This window comes from Hydra viridissima, unplaced genomic scaffold (assembly GCF_058129835.1).
Source record: "Hydra viridissima isolate aposymbiotic clone 2 unplaced genomic scaffold, HvirCarnegie_v1 scaffold_9, whole genome shotgun sequence".
In the NCBI taxonomy this organism is placed as follows: Eukaryota; Metazoa; Cnidaria; class Hydrozoa; order Anthoathecata; family Hydridae; genus Hydra; species Hydra viridissima.
This window is the reverse complement of record NW_028324308.1, coordinates 2,823,405-2,841,990: the sequence shown is the minus strand read 5'-3', so window position 1 is coordinate 2,841,990 and position 18,586 is coordinate 2,823,405. Positions and strand designations below refer to the sequence as shown.

The 18,586-nt window shown below is 29.2% G+C and overlaps 1 protein-coding gene across 6 annotated transcripts; it reads right to left on the bottom strand.

The window, feature by feature from the left end:
• Positions 1-370: 370 nt before the first annotated feature.
• LOC145185722 (pleckstrin homology domain-containing family G member 6-like) lies at positions 371-18,401 on the bottom strand. 6 transcript variants are annotated; one of them, XM_090098312.1, is made up of 15 exons: positions 17,634-18,388; positions 17,217-17,408; positions 16,662-16,752; positions 14,556-14,588; positions 12,270-12,329; positions 10,338-10,546; positions 5,541-5,561; positions 5,200-5,433; positions 4,751-4,951; positions 3,085-3,219; positions 2,796-2,945; positions 2,569-2,706; positions 2,368-2,472; positions 2,025-2,273; positions 371-1,601 (listed from the first exon to the last, which is right to left on the bottom strand). In XM_090098312.1, the coding sequence occupies exons 6-15, from the start codon at positions 10,518-10,520 to the stop codon at positions 714-716; spliced, it is 2,304 nt and encodes a 767-aa protein (XP_089954438.1). In that variant the 5' UTR covers positions 10,521-10,546; positions 12,270-12,329; positions 14,556-14,588; positions 16,662-16,752; positions 17,217-17,408; positions 17,634-18,388; the 3' UTR covers positions 371-713. The 6 variants fall into 6 exon arrangements, with proteins under 6 accessions (XP_089954438.1, XP_089954437.1, XP_089954434.1 ...); XM_090098311.1 differs by lacking the exon at positions 12,270-12,329 and having other exon boundaries at positions 14,556-14,590; positions 16,663-16,752; XM_090098308.1 differs by lacking the exon at positions 12,270-12,329 and having other exon boundaries at positions 17,217-17,403; positions 17,634-17,807.
• Between the last annotated feature and the right edge of the window lie 185 nt (positions 18,402-18,586).

The following is an 18,586-nucleotide window of genomic DNA, read 5'->3' as shown; positions in this document are numbered from 1 at the left end:
GTTCATGCGCATAAGAAGTCAACTAATAAAATCAACTTAACATAAGTTGTAAATCAATTCGTGAAATACCAAATAACTTACAGAATAATCTAGTTGTAGCAGTTTTTACTGTGATGTAACTTTAAAAATTAGAAAAATAGTTTTGTTTCTTTGACGCTCAATATAGACAAAGATTTAAAGATATTTGAATGTTAAATTGTCAAATTTTGCAGGATCCAAACTGTACAATATTCAGAAAAGAAATTAAAAAAATGCGTGTTTCATTTAAGAGAGCGTAAATGAAAGCAAAATGAGAAAAGGGATCGTCTGGATTCGATGAAAAACAAAGAGAAGAAACATTTGTAAGGACTAGCAAGCAAACGAAAACACATTTATTAAACCTAATTCTATTTTTGTGCAACCAATTTCCGGTTTTTAAAAGGTTTTACCGACAAAAAAGGAAATTTAATTTCTTTGTATACTCAGCTTTATATTTGATATATCGTGTTTTCTCGCAATAGGAACACACTATTACTTATTTTAATCGATTGTCTTGCTCATTAAGCGTCTTGCTTTCCATTGAAGCACGTCAGTAACTTTCATTTTTTATTTAAATATGCAATAAAACTTCTCACTGAAGTTTGTAAGTTAAAATTTTTACTTTTTGGATCTTTGCCTAATTTTGGGAGGGTTTCCAAAATAGCGGTAAAAAACTCGTTGCAGTATAATAGTAATTATCCATTATCCAAATAACTTTCTTCTGTCTTAACATCGTCATAAATTGATTGCGTATCGTACTTATGAAAAAACTGATTATCGTCTTTTGGAAAAACCCGGGTATGTTTTTGAGTTAAGCTTTCGTTTGTTTTTGCATTAGAACTACGAGTGTAAAAAATCGAATCACTAGTCAGAGGAGCTTTGAGAGATACACTTCGCTGTTTATTGGACATATGAAACAATGTACTTTTATCAAAATCGTCGCTCCTCGTTCTATATTCACTTCCTGCATTTATGTTGAGTTCGGAACCAGCCTTCGAAGGCTGAACTTTATTGTTCTGCTGGTATATACTAATACTCTCATAGTTATGGTCTTCTCGAGCCAAATCGTTGTTATTGTTTTCTTGGGCGTATTCACGATCCTCTTGAACGCTATTGAATGTTCTGACGCTGATGCCGCTGTCGGATCGACGGGGGGAAACGCCTTCATTTTTTTTCCTGCTTTTTTGCAAAGGAAGATTTTCAGTTTCAATTTCTACATGTTGATTTTTCTCGTTATTTTTATTTTTATCATCCCCCTGAAAAATTTTAGAAAAACTTTCATTTTTTAAACAATTTTTTTCCAGTAATAAAGCTTCATGATTTGTACCGGTCCAAGACATTGACCTTGAAGATTCAATTTGTTTGGTCGTATAAGATTCAGGTGGAGTGGAGACAGATCGAGTGTTTTTTAATTTTTTGCTTCTGTTTTCATTGTTTGTGTCCACTTGTAAATCAGATTCATACTTGACATTAGTTTTTAATAAGGTTAGTATTTTTAAATCTGGTATATTATTTACGTTGTAGTCGTCTTTAAAGAAGTCTAGTGTTGAACCTTGACCAGCTTTCGCATTTTGATAACGGATCTAAATACAAGAAAAAAAGAAAATTTTTTTTTCTAAACAAAATTTTTCGTAACTAAACAGTAAAAATGATTTTAATATTTTTAAAAAAACAATTTTTAAACCAACTTATACTTTTTTTAGCGATAACCAATATAACCCTGCTAAATTCCGTTGACACTTCCGCTTTAACCCAGTGGTCAGCAAAATATTTATCAAAGGAGCCAAATAAATATCAGTAGTCAAACGACTCATAAATATTTAGAGGGCCAAGTTTTTTTAAAATTCACTAGTTTTTGAAGTCAGTTAAAACTGAAAAAAAAACACTAAATTTTGTGATGATCTTTTGAGATTATTATATATTTTGAACAATCTAAAATTTGTAGAAATAAAATTTTTAAGAATTATATCTCGCATTGAAGGCTTTGCCATGCTTACCCAGCTTACCTTAGCTCTTTCAATTGCATTTATCCAAACGTCTCTTTCTGTGCACTCGAAGAGAAAAGCGGTCGCTAACAACCCACACTCATCAAGATAAATGAACACTATCGTCTGATTTTGAACCTCTGACTTCATTAATTTTACTTTGTCAAGATAAAACAGTTGCTTGATAACTTGAAGTTTATTAGTCGATTTTTTCATTTTAGCGACAACTACAACGTCAGTGAACAATAGAACCTCCACATTCAACTCTTTCTGCAAGAGGTAAAAATAAGAGGTTTAAACAGAAACACAATAAAAAATTCGAACAAAGCAGTAATAAAAATTTTTGAAAAAAATATAGAGTTACCTTTCCTTTCTTTTCTAGTATCTTCATTGTTCCTCTTTTTAAAAAACATCTTTGTTCTTCAAAAGGTAACGTTGTAATATTCTGCTGCAAAAACTCAACGCTACTCTAAATATTTTTATTATAAATTTATTCATATACGTAAATGTAAAAGAATTCATTCATAGTCATATATCTAATTATTAACGCAATAATTTCGCATACCCATTTAATTTTTTCATTTGCTGCCTTCATATTATTGTAATAGTCAAATTGTTGAAGACAGCGATCTAATTTCTCTTTTTCGTACCTTTTTCGTAGCTTGCAATTGATGTCTGAGATAAACATTTCGGATTGAGAAATCTGTTGTGAAAATTTGTAAAAATTGTTTTACAAGTTTTTCAATTACAGAGTTAAAAAAAAAAGAAAAAAAAAAAAAATTTTAGGATTACAAAATTGTCTAGAATTTCGATTTCTTTCGCATCCTCGCTTTCTTCTCTTATCTTCTTTAACAACAACGGATATCGAGTCAACCGTTGCATAGGTTCCGTTAATAGATCTCTTAACTTCAAGCGGTTGCACTGAGGAAGGTTTTCACACCACTAGAAACAAATAAATCCGAATCAACAAATGCCAAACAATCAGTTTGAGTCCTTTCACGTTTATATAAATCTGAGTTTCACAGAGTCATAGAGATCCTTTTAAACTTCTATTATTTTAAAAAGTTTAATTGAAAGTTACTTCTAAATACTCGTTGAAATTTTTCTGTATTTCATTTCTTTTTGCGACGTTCACGTCTGTGAGACTTCGCAGATAATGTAGAGCGCCATCTTGATAAAGTGAAAACTCTATGTATTGTTTGAATAGAATCTGAAACTGCAAAAAAGAAAAATTGTAAAAATAGCTAAATATGAACTTATGGATGCTGTAAAAATGTGCAAAAATCTTAACATTCAAAAGTGATTGTGAACATCTTTAAGTTTATAACGTTGTTAAAGGCGAAATTAAAGTAGTGACGTTAATCTTTTCAAATTTATCAGCTTGAATGATCCGACATGATGGATTACATATACAACATACATAGCCGCCGAGAGAAACTTCGGGCCCTGGGGAAGTTTTCTTAATGGGCCCTCATTATGATCAATCGTATATCCATGACCTCTAGTAGCGTGCTCTGGCCATTGAAAATTGAAATTTATTAAATTCTTTAAAAGTCATAACTATTTGAATCTTTTGAAAGTTAAACTTAGGAAAAAGTGCACAAAAAATAGTGTTAAACACTGTTTCATAATAGAGCTTTGCGAGCCTTCCGACTCGTAAACAAATTAACAACTTCTTCAAAAATAGTTTTCATAGCCATTTCGGCTTCAATAGATAAAAGTCCTAAGTCATTTAAATGATCTTGTGTCATTGTTGATACAAATGCGTTTTTTATTCTTTTCAACACACTAAAAGATCTTTCAGCTTGAGCAACTGTCACTGGAATTGTGCAAAATAGTGTTATTGCAATGATAATGTTTGAAAACAGCACGTCCAGTTTGTTTCTTTTAATTTCATTTAACAATTCAACGTACTCTGCTTTTGGTTTTGTGTCTGCTTTACGTTTTTTAAATGTTCTTCTAAAAGCGAATCGTAATGACTTAAAAGTTCTAATAATCCTCGAAAATTTCGATTGTTCGAATCTCCAACCAGATGAGTAACACCCTTAAAGGCCAATCCACGCTCAGAAAGAAACGAAATTACATCTAATAATCGTTTTAATAAATATAATCGATTGATAAAAAATTCTAATTTTAGTAATCGATTGATAAAAAATTCTAATTTTAGTTTTACATAGAAAAATAGAAAGATTGAAAGAAGCATATTATGTTATAAACTCATATACTTTTTGTCTTAAAGATTTTTCGTAAGCGCTAAATAAGATTTAATAAGTGATAAATAAGACTTCATGAAAAAAAAAATTAGTTGTATAAACGTGGGGCCCCGGGAATCTTCCCCGTCCACCCACCCCCCTCTCTCGGCGGCCATACATATAACTTTAATATGATAATGTAATATAACTTTAAATATATATAATGCAATTTTAAATACAGATGATATAACTTTAAATTAAGAAAGTAGTTTTGTAAAAAGCTTTTTCTTTATTTGGGAGGGATGTGTTACCTGGCCGATTCCTTCTGGGTGCCCAGTTCTAATTTTATTCAAGTGTTCTATAATCACATGTTCTTAAAGTACACCTAAATTAAATTGGTACTGGATACCAAGAAGGACTTGGCCAATCAACTTTTGACAAAAACGCTGGTATTTTGAAAATTGATAATGATTGATGATTAAAACATGTGTTTTCTATTTATGTTAATGAAAACTTTTATTTCAAACAGGTACTTCCAAAAGAAGCGGGGATTACCTGCGTAAATGAAGCGAGAAGTTCAGTTGCTTTAATCGGTTGCTTTGTCTCTCTAGCTTTGTTAATAACATCTTGCAAGTTCCTGGACCAAAAAAGTTCATTGGCTAAAAGAACGTCCTTGATATTAGCAAAAAGTGTGTGTTGGTTGACGTCAGTTAAGTCTCCTTGGCTTTGTATTATCTTCATGACGTGTTGAAAGACCTGAAAGAATGGGGAGATAATGACAAACGCTAAATAAAAATTGCAGAAAAAATACAAATGGATGCCAGATATGTTGATTAGGGATACTGGCAAAAATTTATATCAAAATATTCTCAAGATAATGTTTAAACAGTATTTAGCATTTTAGAATATTTTGACGAATATTTTAAATATTTTTAGTATTAATATAATATTATGCTAACCTTATAACATCTTCTAACTAACAAGTAATCTTTATAACAGTATACCTCAACAACAATTCTTAGCTTTAAGATATAATTCCTCTCCGTGGTGAGAAACTCCCATAACGCCTGTTGTTGTAACCGTGTTTTTTTAGTTAAATAGAAATGATCGGAGATAACTTCCGACCAGGAATGTTCTAAAAAGTAGCGAAGTTCAGCTTTTTCACTTGTACCTTGGGAATTTTTATCAAACGCCATCGTACCGTAAAACGGAAGACGTTCAGCAAAGTTTGATGCAACCTGAAAAATAAATAGATAACTAATACAAAGCTGTTTTTAACTAGCCAAGTTGATCCTTAACTTCAAAAGTAGTTAACAAAATAAACACCAGAATAAATTATGATTACCTTAGTTTTCTTTCGCTGAATCTGAAACAAAATTAAAAAGAAAAAATTGGTATTTTTTAAATCCATTTAAAAAAGAATTTTTTATTTACAAGGGGACAAAAAGGTTGGTGTGGATTTTATTCGCGTAGCTTAGTTCTAAGTAGGAATATCTTTCACAAAAACATAAAAAAAAACTTTTTTTTTCAAATTGAAGAGAAAATGTAAAGCAGTATAATGGTACACATATTGTTATGAATGTCTCCATAGTAACCTACAAGTTGTCCTATTGCGTTGTTTAACTTAAAGTTAATTTTTATGAGCAGTCGAGTACTCGGAAAATATCGGAAAGTCTTAAGGTGAGCCTTCACTCATCCATTTTAGCTACGGGAAAGGGAAATGGATGGGAAAATTAATCACGTGAGCATGCGCAATGATTCATTTTCAAATTAAATTACAAACTGCGCATGCTCATGTGATTAATTTTCCCATCCCTTTCCCTTTCCCGTAGCTAAAACGGATGAGTGGAAACTCGCCTTAAAGTACTTCAAATCGGAATTTGGATTTCTTGTTGATAAATAAAATGATTAGTTAAAAGTTTTCAAACAACTCCGCGTTAAATAAATTTTTTATCTGTATTTTTTTTAGTTATATAAATAACCTGAAATGGTAAGAGGTAAATTAAAAATGAGTAAAATATGTTGTTAAAAAAAAAATTTCCAGGAAAAAAATGTTTTAACAGTAAAAAAATTGAGGAAGGGCGGGAAATGTAGCTTGGGTGTATCTGAGACTTTTGCCAGATCCAGATTCGACAAATCGTACATAGTGAGTAGCACCTTATACAAAAAAGTATACTGTTGTTGGTGTACAAGTCCGCTGACAAAACGTTACAAAGATAAAGGAATAAAATGGAGGCTTTCAAAGATATTCGTAAAATTTATGTCATTGTTAAATTATACTATATTACATATACTTATGGCCGACGAGAGGGGGCCATGAGTATATGTAATATTTTAAATACTTTTAAGTCATTACGATCCGCCTTTAGAAGAACATTTAAAAAACGTAAAGCAGCCACAAAACCAAAACCAGAGTTTGCAAGTACATTACTTATCGGTAGACATTTAAAATGAATTCATATCATGCTGTGCTGATTACTTAAGAACTTGTATTTTAAAGGAAAGAGAAACTGTGAAATATTATTCCCTTATTGTAGACGCAATACCCGATTCTACGCATATAGAGCAAACTAGGTTCATCTTACAGTTCGTTACAATTAAGTCCAACAAATTCGAAATTATGGAAAGATTTCTTGCATTTGTTGACTGCAATAAAAGGACTGGAGAAGATATTGCTAATTTAATTCTTGAAACGCTACAAAGGTATAATATCCCTATAAATGACTGTCGCGCACAAGGATATGATAATGATATATAGACACAACACCCGATTCTGCGCATATAGAACAAACTCCATTCATTTTACTATGAAATACTACATTTAAAATCAATTTATGATGCTAATATACAAAATATTTCTCTTCGGTACGTTGAATTACTAAATGAAAATAAAAGAAACAAACTGGACGTGCTGTTTTCAAACATTATCATTGCAATAACACTATTTTGCACAATTCCAGTGACAGTTGCTCAAGCTGAAAGATCTTTTAGTGTGTTGAAAAGAATAAAAAACGCATTTGTATCAACAATGACACAAGATCATTTAAATGACTTAGGACTTTTATCTATTGAAGCCGAAATGGCTATGAAAACTATTTTTGAAGAAGTTGTTAATTTGTTTACGAGTCGGAAGGCTCGCAAAGCTCTATTATGAAACAGTGTTTAACACTATTTTTTGTGCACTTTTTCCTAAGTTTAACTTTCAAAAGATTCAAATAGTTATGACTTTTAAAGAATTTAATAAATTTCAATTTTCAATGGCCAGAGCACGCTTTTAGCGGTCCTATATATACGATTGATCATAATGAGGGCCCATTAAGAAAACTTCCCCAGGGCCCGAAGTTTCTATCGGCGGCTATGCATATACTATATATGTGTATAAACCTATGTAAAAACATGCAATCTTTATACTTATATACTATGTAAGTTTATCACATATATTATATACAATATATTATAGCAGTCTGCAAGTGCAACACGTCTGTAAGAACTACTGAACAATTTTGAGAAGAACTTTCCGGACACTATTTGATTTCTATTGTAAAAAGAATCCGACGAGTACGTCATATCTACTAAAAATAATCTTTATAATTCAATAACGTTTGATCGAACTAAACAAGCACCTTTAATTTATTTATTTTTATTACTAAAAATTTAGTTTTATGCTAAAAGTTTTATGCTTTAATTTCAGAATTAGAATATTAAATTTTTTTAATTAAAAAAAAAAAAAGACTTCAGATTGTATTAAGAGATATTCTCTTGAGACAACAAACAAGTAATTATTATTTGGCCATATTGAATGCATAAGTGTAATATTTGAAAGCACTTCATTATTAGGATTAAAAATTTCCGTTATAAAGCTGCCGACCTATTTGTATAAACATTTTTCATTAAGTATTTGTAAATTTTACTTCTCTCAAGTAGCTAGAAGTTTTTCCTTATCAGAGAAACAAAAATATTTAGTTTTATTTTTTGGCATTAAAATGGTTCTTTGAAAACCCTAGTTTTTTCAAAATAGTAGTTCGTTCAAAAACAGTTCTTTCCAAAGTTTCTTCTATATAGTTTGCTTTACTATTACTTGCGTTTATAGGTAACAAAAAATAATTGAGTTTTCTCATTTTTTGAATTTTTTGAAAGTTAAATTATAAACTGTTAACCGAACCACATTCAGTTCGCTCACAAATTGAGCGAATTGAATGTGGTTTGGTTTACAATTTATGATTGGTTGTCTCACTCGGTTCATGAGAGCCAATAATGAGATTCACCCTATCAGTGATCGATACAAATCCTCACTGAAATAAACCAATGTTTTTCCGGCTGATGAGTTTACAAAGACAAATTTAATGGTGAGGATAACGTTGAGCACTGGGATCAGATTGAGTGCGACAAAGAGCTAAGAATTGGTCGGAAGAGTAAGTACACGTTTTGTTTTTTTTTTAAATAAGAAACTAGAAGCCCCAAATTCTTAAGAAACTAATAGTTCTAATTTACTTTTCAATAAGAAACTTTTCCAAATTTCCAAATTTGTGCTCTGTTCAGGGACAAATCTGAGGATTATATTACATTGAATGATCGGAATTCAAATAATTTTAGTTGACTGTAAAACATTTAAATTGTTAACATGTTTTCAAATTGCATTTTATTTACTTTTTCTCTCTTTTGATAATCTGAAACTTAAGAAGCTCTTAAGAAACTTTTATTACTAAAGTTGTGAAAAAGTACCCTTAAAATGAGAAACTTTCTAGTACTAGCCCATTTTCTTGGTTTCTTACTTAAAAAAACATGTATTTGACCTGCATTTAAGCCCAATACGAACGTCACGTAAAACCAGTTTTATACTATTTGTAAAAGCAATTTTAAAATGAACTAAATTAGATAACAAATAGCATCTAAAGATGTTTCCGAGTATTTTGAAAACGAATTAATATGAAGGGAAATGAAAATTATTTGTTGCATCAAAAATTTATGCTATAACGAAAAAATTTTTGTATTTAAAAGTGGAAAAAGTGAGTTTAGTTTGTTTGATCGAAATATTTTTTTTTGGAGGAGTCGTTCTATTGAGATGTTCGTTTTTTGAGAGGTCGTTATGTCAAGATTATACTTTATAATATTTACTATGAGATCAACCAGGTACCAAACATCATCTGATAACAAGAAATATTAGTTTCTTATCATCAGATGATATGTTTGGTACCTGCAGCTCCTAAAGGATGAACATTAGAATGGTGCTTTGCAGTATGATGGATAAAACTATAGTTTATAAGTAATAAAATGACGTAATCTGTTTTTATATTAAAAAGTAATTCCGATTACATATAATTTTTCGCTGAAAAAATACTATACCTTAACACCATTTCTTACAAACATTTCTTATAAATTTTACTTTTTAAATATCATTTCTTATAAGCATTGTTTCTTATATTTTAATAAGCATTTTTTAATATAAAAATTATTTACTATAAATATTGTTTTTTTTATATAACTATTGCATATCATAAATATTGTTTATTATTGTGTTATTTATCATTATATCATTTATAATGAATTTTAGTTAAGTTTTTGTAATTTCGTGCTTTTAAAGATCTTAAACATAAAAAAAAAATTTTGTTAACCAAAGTAAATAAAATTAGATAACGATTGCTTAAACTAAGTTTAAACTAAATAGTTTTAAACGGTTTATTTTTATGACTAAATAATCTTTTCTGTTCTAATTATCCCGGATCCTCACCCCTAAAGAGTCATAACGTCATACAGAGATGCCGTTTTATGTCGCATTTCACTGGTTAATGTATCAGTACTTAACGTACAGCTGATTATCGCATAAATTAACACGCAACAAAACTTATAAAAAAATTCCTTACATCACCAGTTTAAGTGACGAAGCTACGGGTATAACAAAATACTGAACTCGCAGGTATTTGAATCAAACTGTGTATTTGGGAACGTTCTACATTATCGTTGAGCAAAAAACATTTTTATTGGAAACTACATTAAAAGGCGGAGTAGCTTCTATTTTTAAAAAAGTAATTAGAAAAATTATTTTGAAACTTCGGCTTTTGAAAAATACATCTAAGCAATCTAACAGCGATTTGACATTTTAAGTCTTTGTGGGGTTTAATTAAAATCTTTTGGAATAACTTACTTTATTTGAAGATTTATTAGATTCTGTCGGAGTGTTTGTTTGCCTGGGGGCAACAGGGATTGGTGGTGGTCTTGTTGTATCCACAAGTAAAGGAGACTCCCTTCGCTTTGGGGGAAGTGGAGGAGGCGTTGTGAGATTTAGCGATTGAGATCTGGATGCCATTTGAACACTTACAGCTGCCATTTATTTCATATTTTTATTCTGCTAAACTAAAGTAAAAATAAGAACGTTCAATAAATGTACACTATCTTTATTCAACAAATAATATTACGAACAATTTAAAAACTGTTGAGTGACGTAAATACAAGTTTTTTGAGTTTAGAAAACAACTTTTTTATTTAAAAAAACACACAAACAACAGAGTCTGTTTTGATCAAAGAATATTTGTCGTCATCATTTTAAATTTTTAAATAGGTAAAAAGAAAAACAGAGACGACGCAAATAGAAATAAACTTAAATAAAGGGGTTGCTAACTTTGGCCTCGGTAAATATAATTAACAGAGTTTTCAAAATTTCTCTAAGATTTTTGAAAATTTCTAAGATTTTGATAGAATGATTTTAAAACTAAAAGCATTTTTACAAAACGAATAATGAAGCAGCTAGAAAAAAGTTCCGATACTATTAAAATCTAAGTAACACTGACAACACTGTCAGCAAACCTCAATCATTCCGTAAGATTTTCAAAATATTTAAGGTTTGAAATTTCTGCAACATTCTTCTTGCGTGTTTACGCTTTACAAATAAATTTGAAAAACCGGTGTCAGCTATCCCTGAAGCAATTGGTAAAGAGTTTTTTAACGTAGATTTTAGCTATGGGATTTGTCTTTTTCAGTTCCAATTTTTAAAAATATTTCATCTATCGAGATTATTCTTTAAACAAACATCCTTCGCTCTATAAAAAAATCTTTTATGTTTACTTTGCAGTTAAAACCGTTCGAGTGATTTTACATTAACGATGTGTATCACTTAACATAAGATCACTCGAACAGTAATACCTGCACAGTTATCACCGTTCAAGTGATTTTCCCTCTGAAGCAATCCAAAGGTTTCTAAAATACTTAGCAATCCAAAGGTTTCTTGTTCTATGCACATGCTAACTCATTTAAGTCGAGTATTAATTTTGATAAATTTGTAATTATAATATGATCAAAAAATAGAGTCAAATAACAGAAACGATAGCGCCGAAACGATAACACAGCAGGGTAGTGGATTTTTATCATTATATTTAGTGTTTTAACTACAAAAACAAAATTTAACAGTAATATAAATAAAAAGGTAAACAAATTTTTATATGTAATATAAACTTTAAAACTTATATTAATTTTCATAACGTTTCAATTTTAAAAATACGATTTTCCTTTAATTTCAACAATAAAATTTGTTCTTACAAATTCTTCTTAAAAATTTTTTCTGTACCCACAAATTATTTTCTTCTAAGAAAATGGATGCATTTTTTAACTACCATTAATGTAATAATCGCAAAAAAAAAAAAAAAAAAATGGCGTGAAATTATCTGAGCGAAAAACGTATTCGATTGATTAAAACCAGATGTCTAATTTTCTGAAAGCTGAACTTGCTCAGTAGTTAAGTTGTATCCTTTCATGACAATTTTGTAAATGTCGCTAAATAATTGAATTATATCTTCGCATTTCCGAGTTTTATTTTATTGCAAAGTCTGATTATATGAAAAAGCCGCGAGTTGAATAAGAAATCTACAAACATACCAGTGAGAAGCATGCAAGTGGAAACGTGCAACTAATAATTAAGATTGACCGACGATTTAAACTTTGCACGCTAAACTTTGCAAACTGACATAACAGACTAGATATAGCTTGATATTAATCTAATTAGCTCAATCAGATTCAACGGCTAAAAAGGTTCTAATATGCTAAGCAATTTATCTGCAAATGTTGATTAAAAAAAAAAAATTACCCATTAACTATAGTGTTAATAAAGAACTTCCAATCAAAAGTTATATTCTTTGCTTTCTCTCTAAATAGCAAAAAAATGTAACTTTTTTTATTATTCACCTTTGAACGTCAATTAATTATTTGAACCTTGAAATAATAATTATGTTGGTGCGAAAGTTCGAAACGTTCTTTTGTACAAAATAGAAGCAAACGCATAAGTAATTCATTCTAACAAACTCAGCATGATGAAAGGTTTTGGGCTGTTTGCAATCATTTTTCGTATAACAGAGGGGGTGCTTACTTTGCACTTAGCTACTTGACTTTGTTATTTTCAATTCAGCAAAAGGCACGATTTTTGTTTTGCAATTAAAATCTAAGACTGATTGAAATAATGGGTTCGCTCAGTTTCGTGATGTCATGCGAAATTTTTGTAAGCTCAGTTAATAGGCTCCAACCGTGCAATAAAGATCCGTAATTAAATTCTTGCTAATATAAAAAAATATACACAAAGGGCCGTCGGAACGTTTTACGGATTGGAGTGGCAGTAAAAAAGACATTTAAAAAGTGGCAACTTTACGGTCGGAGCTACATTTTTTCTTTAAACATCGAATAGAAAGAAACAAAATTTAAAAGCAAGTGATTCCTTAATTCAAAATTCTCAAACCCAAATGATTTTTACATACTATTTGGCATTGAATCAATTCTTCATGACAAAAATGAGTAGATGATGAAAAAATGAAAAAGAAGCATGTAAACATTTAAGAGACTTGTTAAAACTGTTGAAATCTAAGAATGTCAACATTTTAAAATCCGTTTTTTTTCCTTGTTTATTCTCTATTTATATCGCTAGTTAATGCCTTTTTAACATCGTTTTGTTGACTTTAAAAAAAAGACGGTGGTTTTTGTAATTAATCTGAGAAACAAAAGTCAATTTACATGAATCAACCCGATATATGAATTTTTTAAAACCTTGTTACTTTTCTAATTGAGTTAAAGTGATGTAATGAATACATGAATATGAATTATATACGAATATATATGAATTTTTGTATATGAATTTTTTTTTAATCTTGTTACTTTTCTAATTGAGTTCTAAGTGATGTTTAGGCAAGAGAGATAATGAAGCCTAAAGAAAATTTATTTCAGAAAATACTTGAATTAAAATACTTATAAAGTTCTGAACGCATAAATCATCCTGTTGATGGAACTAAATATTTATATTACATAAAAAACTGTTAAGAGGATGAGTGAGGCGCAGCTCCACATACTTTGAGGGGCTCAGCCTAGGGACTGCCGCAAAAGAGGAGGCAGTTCTCCATTCGCAACCCATCTCTTAAAATATTTTTTTTAGCTTAATATTTTTTTTCAGTTTTTGGGAGTGTCTAAGAAAAAGTTTATAAAAATTTTCTTTCCGATTTAAAAAAAGTTTTACGATTTCATCTGTTTATAAAAAAAAACAAAAGTAAGCAACAGTTCAAGAAGCAAAAACTAAAAAAAATTTTTTTAATTACTCAAGTTCAATGAGCCCTTACCCAGCCTAGGTCCAGGGAAAAATCCCCACCAACTCCAACAATCTCTCAAGAGGCCTGGTAGTATATTCTAAAGCCAGATTTTACCTAAATTTCTATAGATATAAAAATGTTGCTAGGGGAAAAAAATGGAAGCAAATTTCAGGCTGCAAATTTTACAATGATAAATGATTGTATGTTCAAAATTCTTATATTTTAAAATATTAGATTTAAAAATATTCAAAAATGTAGGACGTGTCAGAAGACATAGGGAAGAATTAAATGGACATGAGTGTTGCTTCTTGAGATTTAAAGATTTAATACCAAAGCAAGAACATTTTAAACGAGTTATGCTAGAAAATGTGAGGCTAATTGCAAACTTTTGCAAGCTATTTTTTTTCTCTACCAAGAAGAACCGGCTTAAGTTTTTGTGTATAAATTAGAATTTGCTGCCCTGTTCAGCTTGTCATAAACTGAAATTACTTCAACTCAAACAAAACAAGACGTGCAATTTCAATAAACTTTAGAGATAGCAAAACTAACCCAATAACCAATCAATGCGCTTCTTTTTTATGACGTCTTTCTCTCATTTTTTTTTTTTTTTTTTTTTTTTTTTTTACCACAAAAATACTTTTAACTCATTCGTAGATCTTATTTGCATTAAAAACGCAGCACAACAAATTGCTTTTACTTATTTCTAGCTCTTCACTATAAAAAATAGAAGAATTATACTTCCATGGACTGTTTTACTTAGAAAGGGTTTTATATAATTTCATATTGTAAAAATAATATTTTTTTACCATAATTTCTCCGAAGAACAATGCACAGAAGGTCTGAAAGAAAAAAGAAAAAAAACATTTAACAAAATGAGAAAACTATATTGAACAATAACATATAACAATTACATAAATATTATATTAATAGTATATTTTTGTAATTTGAAAAATTATGGAAGTACACTAAAATAAATTCACTGAAATAAAAAAGAAGTTTTTCAAAAAATTATCTTTTGTAATACTCCACAAAGTTTGTATAAAGGAAAGAAAATATCTAAAAAACAAAAAGGCTTGGGATTTGCCTTTTTTCAAAAAAGATGACAACTTGTCCTGAAACAAATCTTTGGTAAATAATTCTGTTTCCACTCAGAAACGAAATCATTTTTCGCACAAAATGGTATAAATGTTCTTGATCCTTTTTTGTAAATTTAAACTTTTCTAATTTTTTGTTTATTGTCCCGCAAAATATTGTCGATTTTGTTAATATTGATAATATTTGTAAATTCTTTTTATTACCACCGAAAAAAACCGGCTAAAGAACGTTGCAATTCTGTAGCACGTGTTGGATCTCTTGAGAGGCTTTTTTTTTTTTTACTTAATGCACATTTTTTACTTAAGAGACTGTGCTACTTAAAAAGACAGATGTAGATATTTATTAACCTTTGAATACAACTCATTTTGTTTGCGTCATGAATATTTCTTAGGTAAGATGAAACACTTGTTTTTAAACATTTTTGTTGTAACCAGTTTCAGTTTACTGTAACAATTCTTATTTTCTAAACATATTTTCTAAATATTTTAAATTCTTAAAAAAGTTGTCGAGTTAAACTTGATTTCGTTTGAACTTTTGAACAATGACAGCGGCAGATTTTTCTATGGTTTAAATTATCCTCTTTTTACCCATGTTTTATTAGTTTTTACGGTTCATCACAATCGTAGAGAAAAAAAAATTCCTTTTTTTAAAAAACGGCAAACTTTAGGCAACAAAAGTTGATAATTTATGCAACATAAGTTGATAAACGATAGTTTCAATATAATATTTTTAAAATGAATGGGAAAATTTTTCACTCAATAGCAACATAATTGAACGTTAAAAGGTTGAGATTATTTTTTCTGCAATCAAACAAAAACATAACAGAAATTATACAATGAGATATATATATATATATATTTCTTGTCCCGTTGCTGTTAGCAGTGCCGTTAATTTTAGCATCGGTGCCGTTAATTTTAGTACCGGTGTTGTCTCATTTCTATTCGTCACCTTAAACAAATGAAACTGCGAACGTCACTAAGCAAATGAATCATATTTAAAAGGATTTCCTGTTATGTAAGTATTTTTCGGTGATCTTTAAACGTAGTCAAACTATTTTATTTTTTTTATTATTTTTTTTTTATTTCTTATTTTTTTGCTTTTAACTATTAATTGGTAAAAGTAAAAGTTGCCTGTCAATTAAATTCGTGCTGTTTTACTACTGACAAATATTAAAAAATATGATATATTACAATACAATATATCGTATACTATTGCTTTTGATACATTAAAAGGTTTATTTTGACATAGTTCATTATTATATGTTGTATAATGATATATATATATATATATATATATATATATATATATATATATATATATATATATATATATATATATATATATATATATATATATATATATATATAATCATATGTGTTAAAAAATGATTTAAAGGTTTATTTTCATTTTGTTCTTGGTGGATTTTTTTTTTTGTTTTGACAACAGAAGGATTAAACAATTATAAGTAAGCAAATCAAATAAAAATAATTTTAATAAATGATGTCATATCATACAATTGATTGATAAATTTCTCATGAAAATAAGGCGATTAAAATATTCTTATGCTTAAGGAATTTTTAATTTTCTATTAGTGTTTTTTTAGGTGTATCCCGTTGACCAGAACAGTAGCCGGCTAATGTTATTAGTAAATCGTGATGATGGCGATTATCTTGGAAATTTTATTTTTAAAAAATAAAAACATCGTTAGGGAGAATTTTTTGAAGAAATTCTGATCGTATTTTTAGAACCTTGAGAGCAGGAAATCCGTTTTTTTTTTTTTTATCCGTTTCAAGAAGAAAAAAAAAACTTTTTTTTACCTTTTTTTTTTTATTCACAAAAATGATTTTCGTTTGTGTCGCCCACCAACACGAAACACTCAAAATGCAATTCCATAATTATTACATATACCTGGAAAACCAAAGCAAGAAATCTTTTTGTCACTGTGTTTAACAACTGCACTTGAAATAAAAATTGAATTTTTAAAGGTAAACAAACAAAAAGCCAAAACCGGTTCAATTTTCTATTCAAACATCGCGAATCAAATTTCAACCGTAGTTTCTACTTTTTCTAAAGTTTGCTTTGTTTAAAATATCATAAAACAAACTTTTCACAAATATTCGTTGCTGTCACACTCTGTACTTTAAACGAATACAACGTTTATATAAAAAGGATTAAATAAATTGCAGCTACGCATGCGTGAAGAAAATCCTTTTATAATGCTGCATACAATATACATCATAACAAAGTATATAAATTTCTATGTTAAAGACATCCACTTTATAAGTACTTAATATCTTGTCATTATATAAAATGCAAATATGACAAATCCGAAAAAACCTCAATTACAAAACACAGACAACCGGTTTATTTACCTTTGAGGAAAAATTCAAGAATGTTTCATGCGGCAATACTTCTATGGTATTAAGGTTTTTAGATTATGCATCAAACTTTTATTAACTCACAAGCTGATGACGAAATCCATTTTCCTTTTACCTCGATGTCCAGAGAATTTAGGTTCAATCGAATGCGAAGAGATTCGGAAAATACACCAACCCTAAACTTTACTGGTGAAAAGTAAACTTTACTTGTGAAAAGCGATAATCATTGAAAAAATATTTGTTTTTAACTATTTTAAATCAGGCTTCATGCCTAAATTATAAAAATTGCAGAATTTTGTTTTCAATATTTACTATCAATATTGATGAATTTCATTTTAAAATTATGCTTGTTGAACTAAATTTTAATCATGTTACAACAATCATCGTTAACCTGAAGAAAAATATACCTACCTTTTTGTCATCCTAATGCACTGCCATTATCTATCATCCTTGAGCCTTATTCATTTAGTCACTTAGCGAAGAATTTCTTCTTTTCTTTTTCTCCAATAAGTGAATTTCTCCAGCGTCTTCAGTCACGTTAAAATTGCCAGTCATTAAAACCTCATACTATGATGGTTCAGAAAATTGGAGATAAAAAAAAATTATCCGTATTGGTATATGACTGATACTACGATCAATAAAGATACATGAAACAAAAGTAAAAGAAGAAGGATTTAGAAGGAGAATAAAGAAATATAAAGTAAAAAGGAAGAATGAAAGAGAAAAAAAGTAAATTTTTTGTTTGCCTTCACTACTATTTAACATCAGCGTTTAGTTTTTCGGTTTTTGACGAATAACAACGAATAAAAACCAACTTCTATATCAGTCTTTTAAGATAAAAAGAGTTTTCTAAAGTTTTTTGAAATAGACCTCTTTGCATTTATGCATTTGAAACAGCAATACTTTTTAGTAAGACAACTTTATTTTCAAAACATAAAGTTATTAAAACTTGTCATGAAAACAAGTCTAACGGTTTTCGTCAAGTAGCAACTCTGCGTAATATTTTGAAGGGTTAAAGCTACATTTGCATCAGGTATGCGAGACATCGCAAGTTTTTTCTGGAACCTTACAGCTTTGTATGTCTCTTTGTATTAATTGTTTTAAATTCAATTTCAACTCCAAGTAACTGATGTAGAAGCTTGTACTTTATTCGTTACAGTTTGTTAAAAAATCGAAAAACAAAACGCCAATGCTTAGTGTAATCAATTCTTTTAATGCATTCGTTGAATGCTAATTAAAAATTACTCCTCAGTAAAAGCTGTTCATTAATATTATAGCGTAAAACTTATTTTGAAAAACAATACAATTGGTGAATGGTTGTAAAACTGATAGAGACAAACTGATTGAGACAAACAGATTGAGCT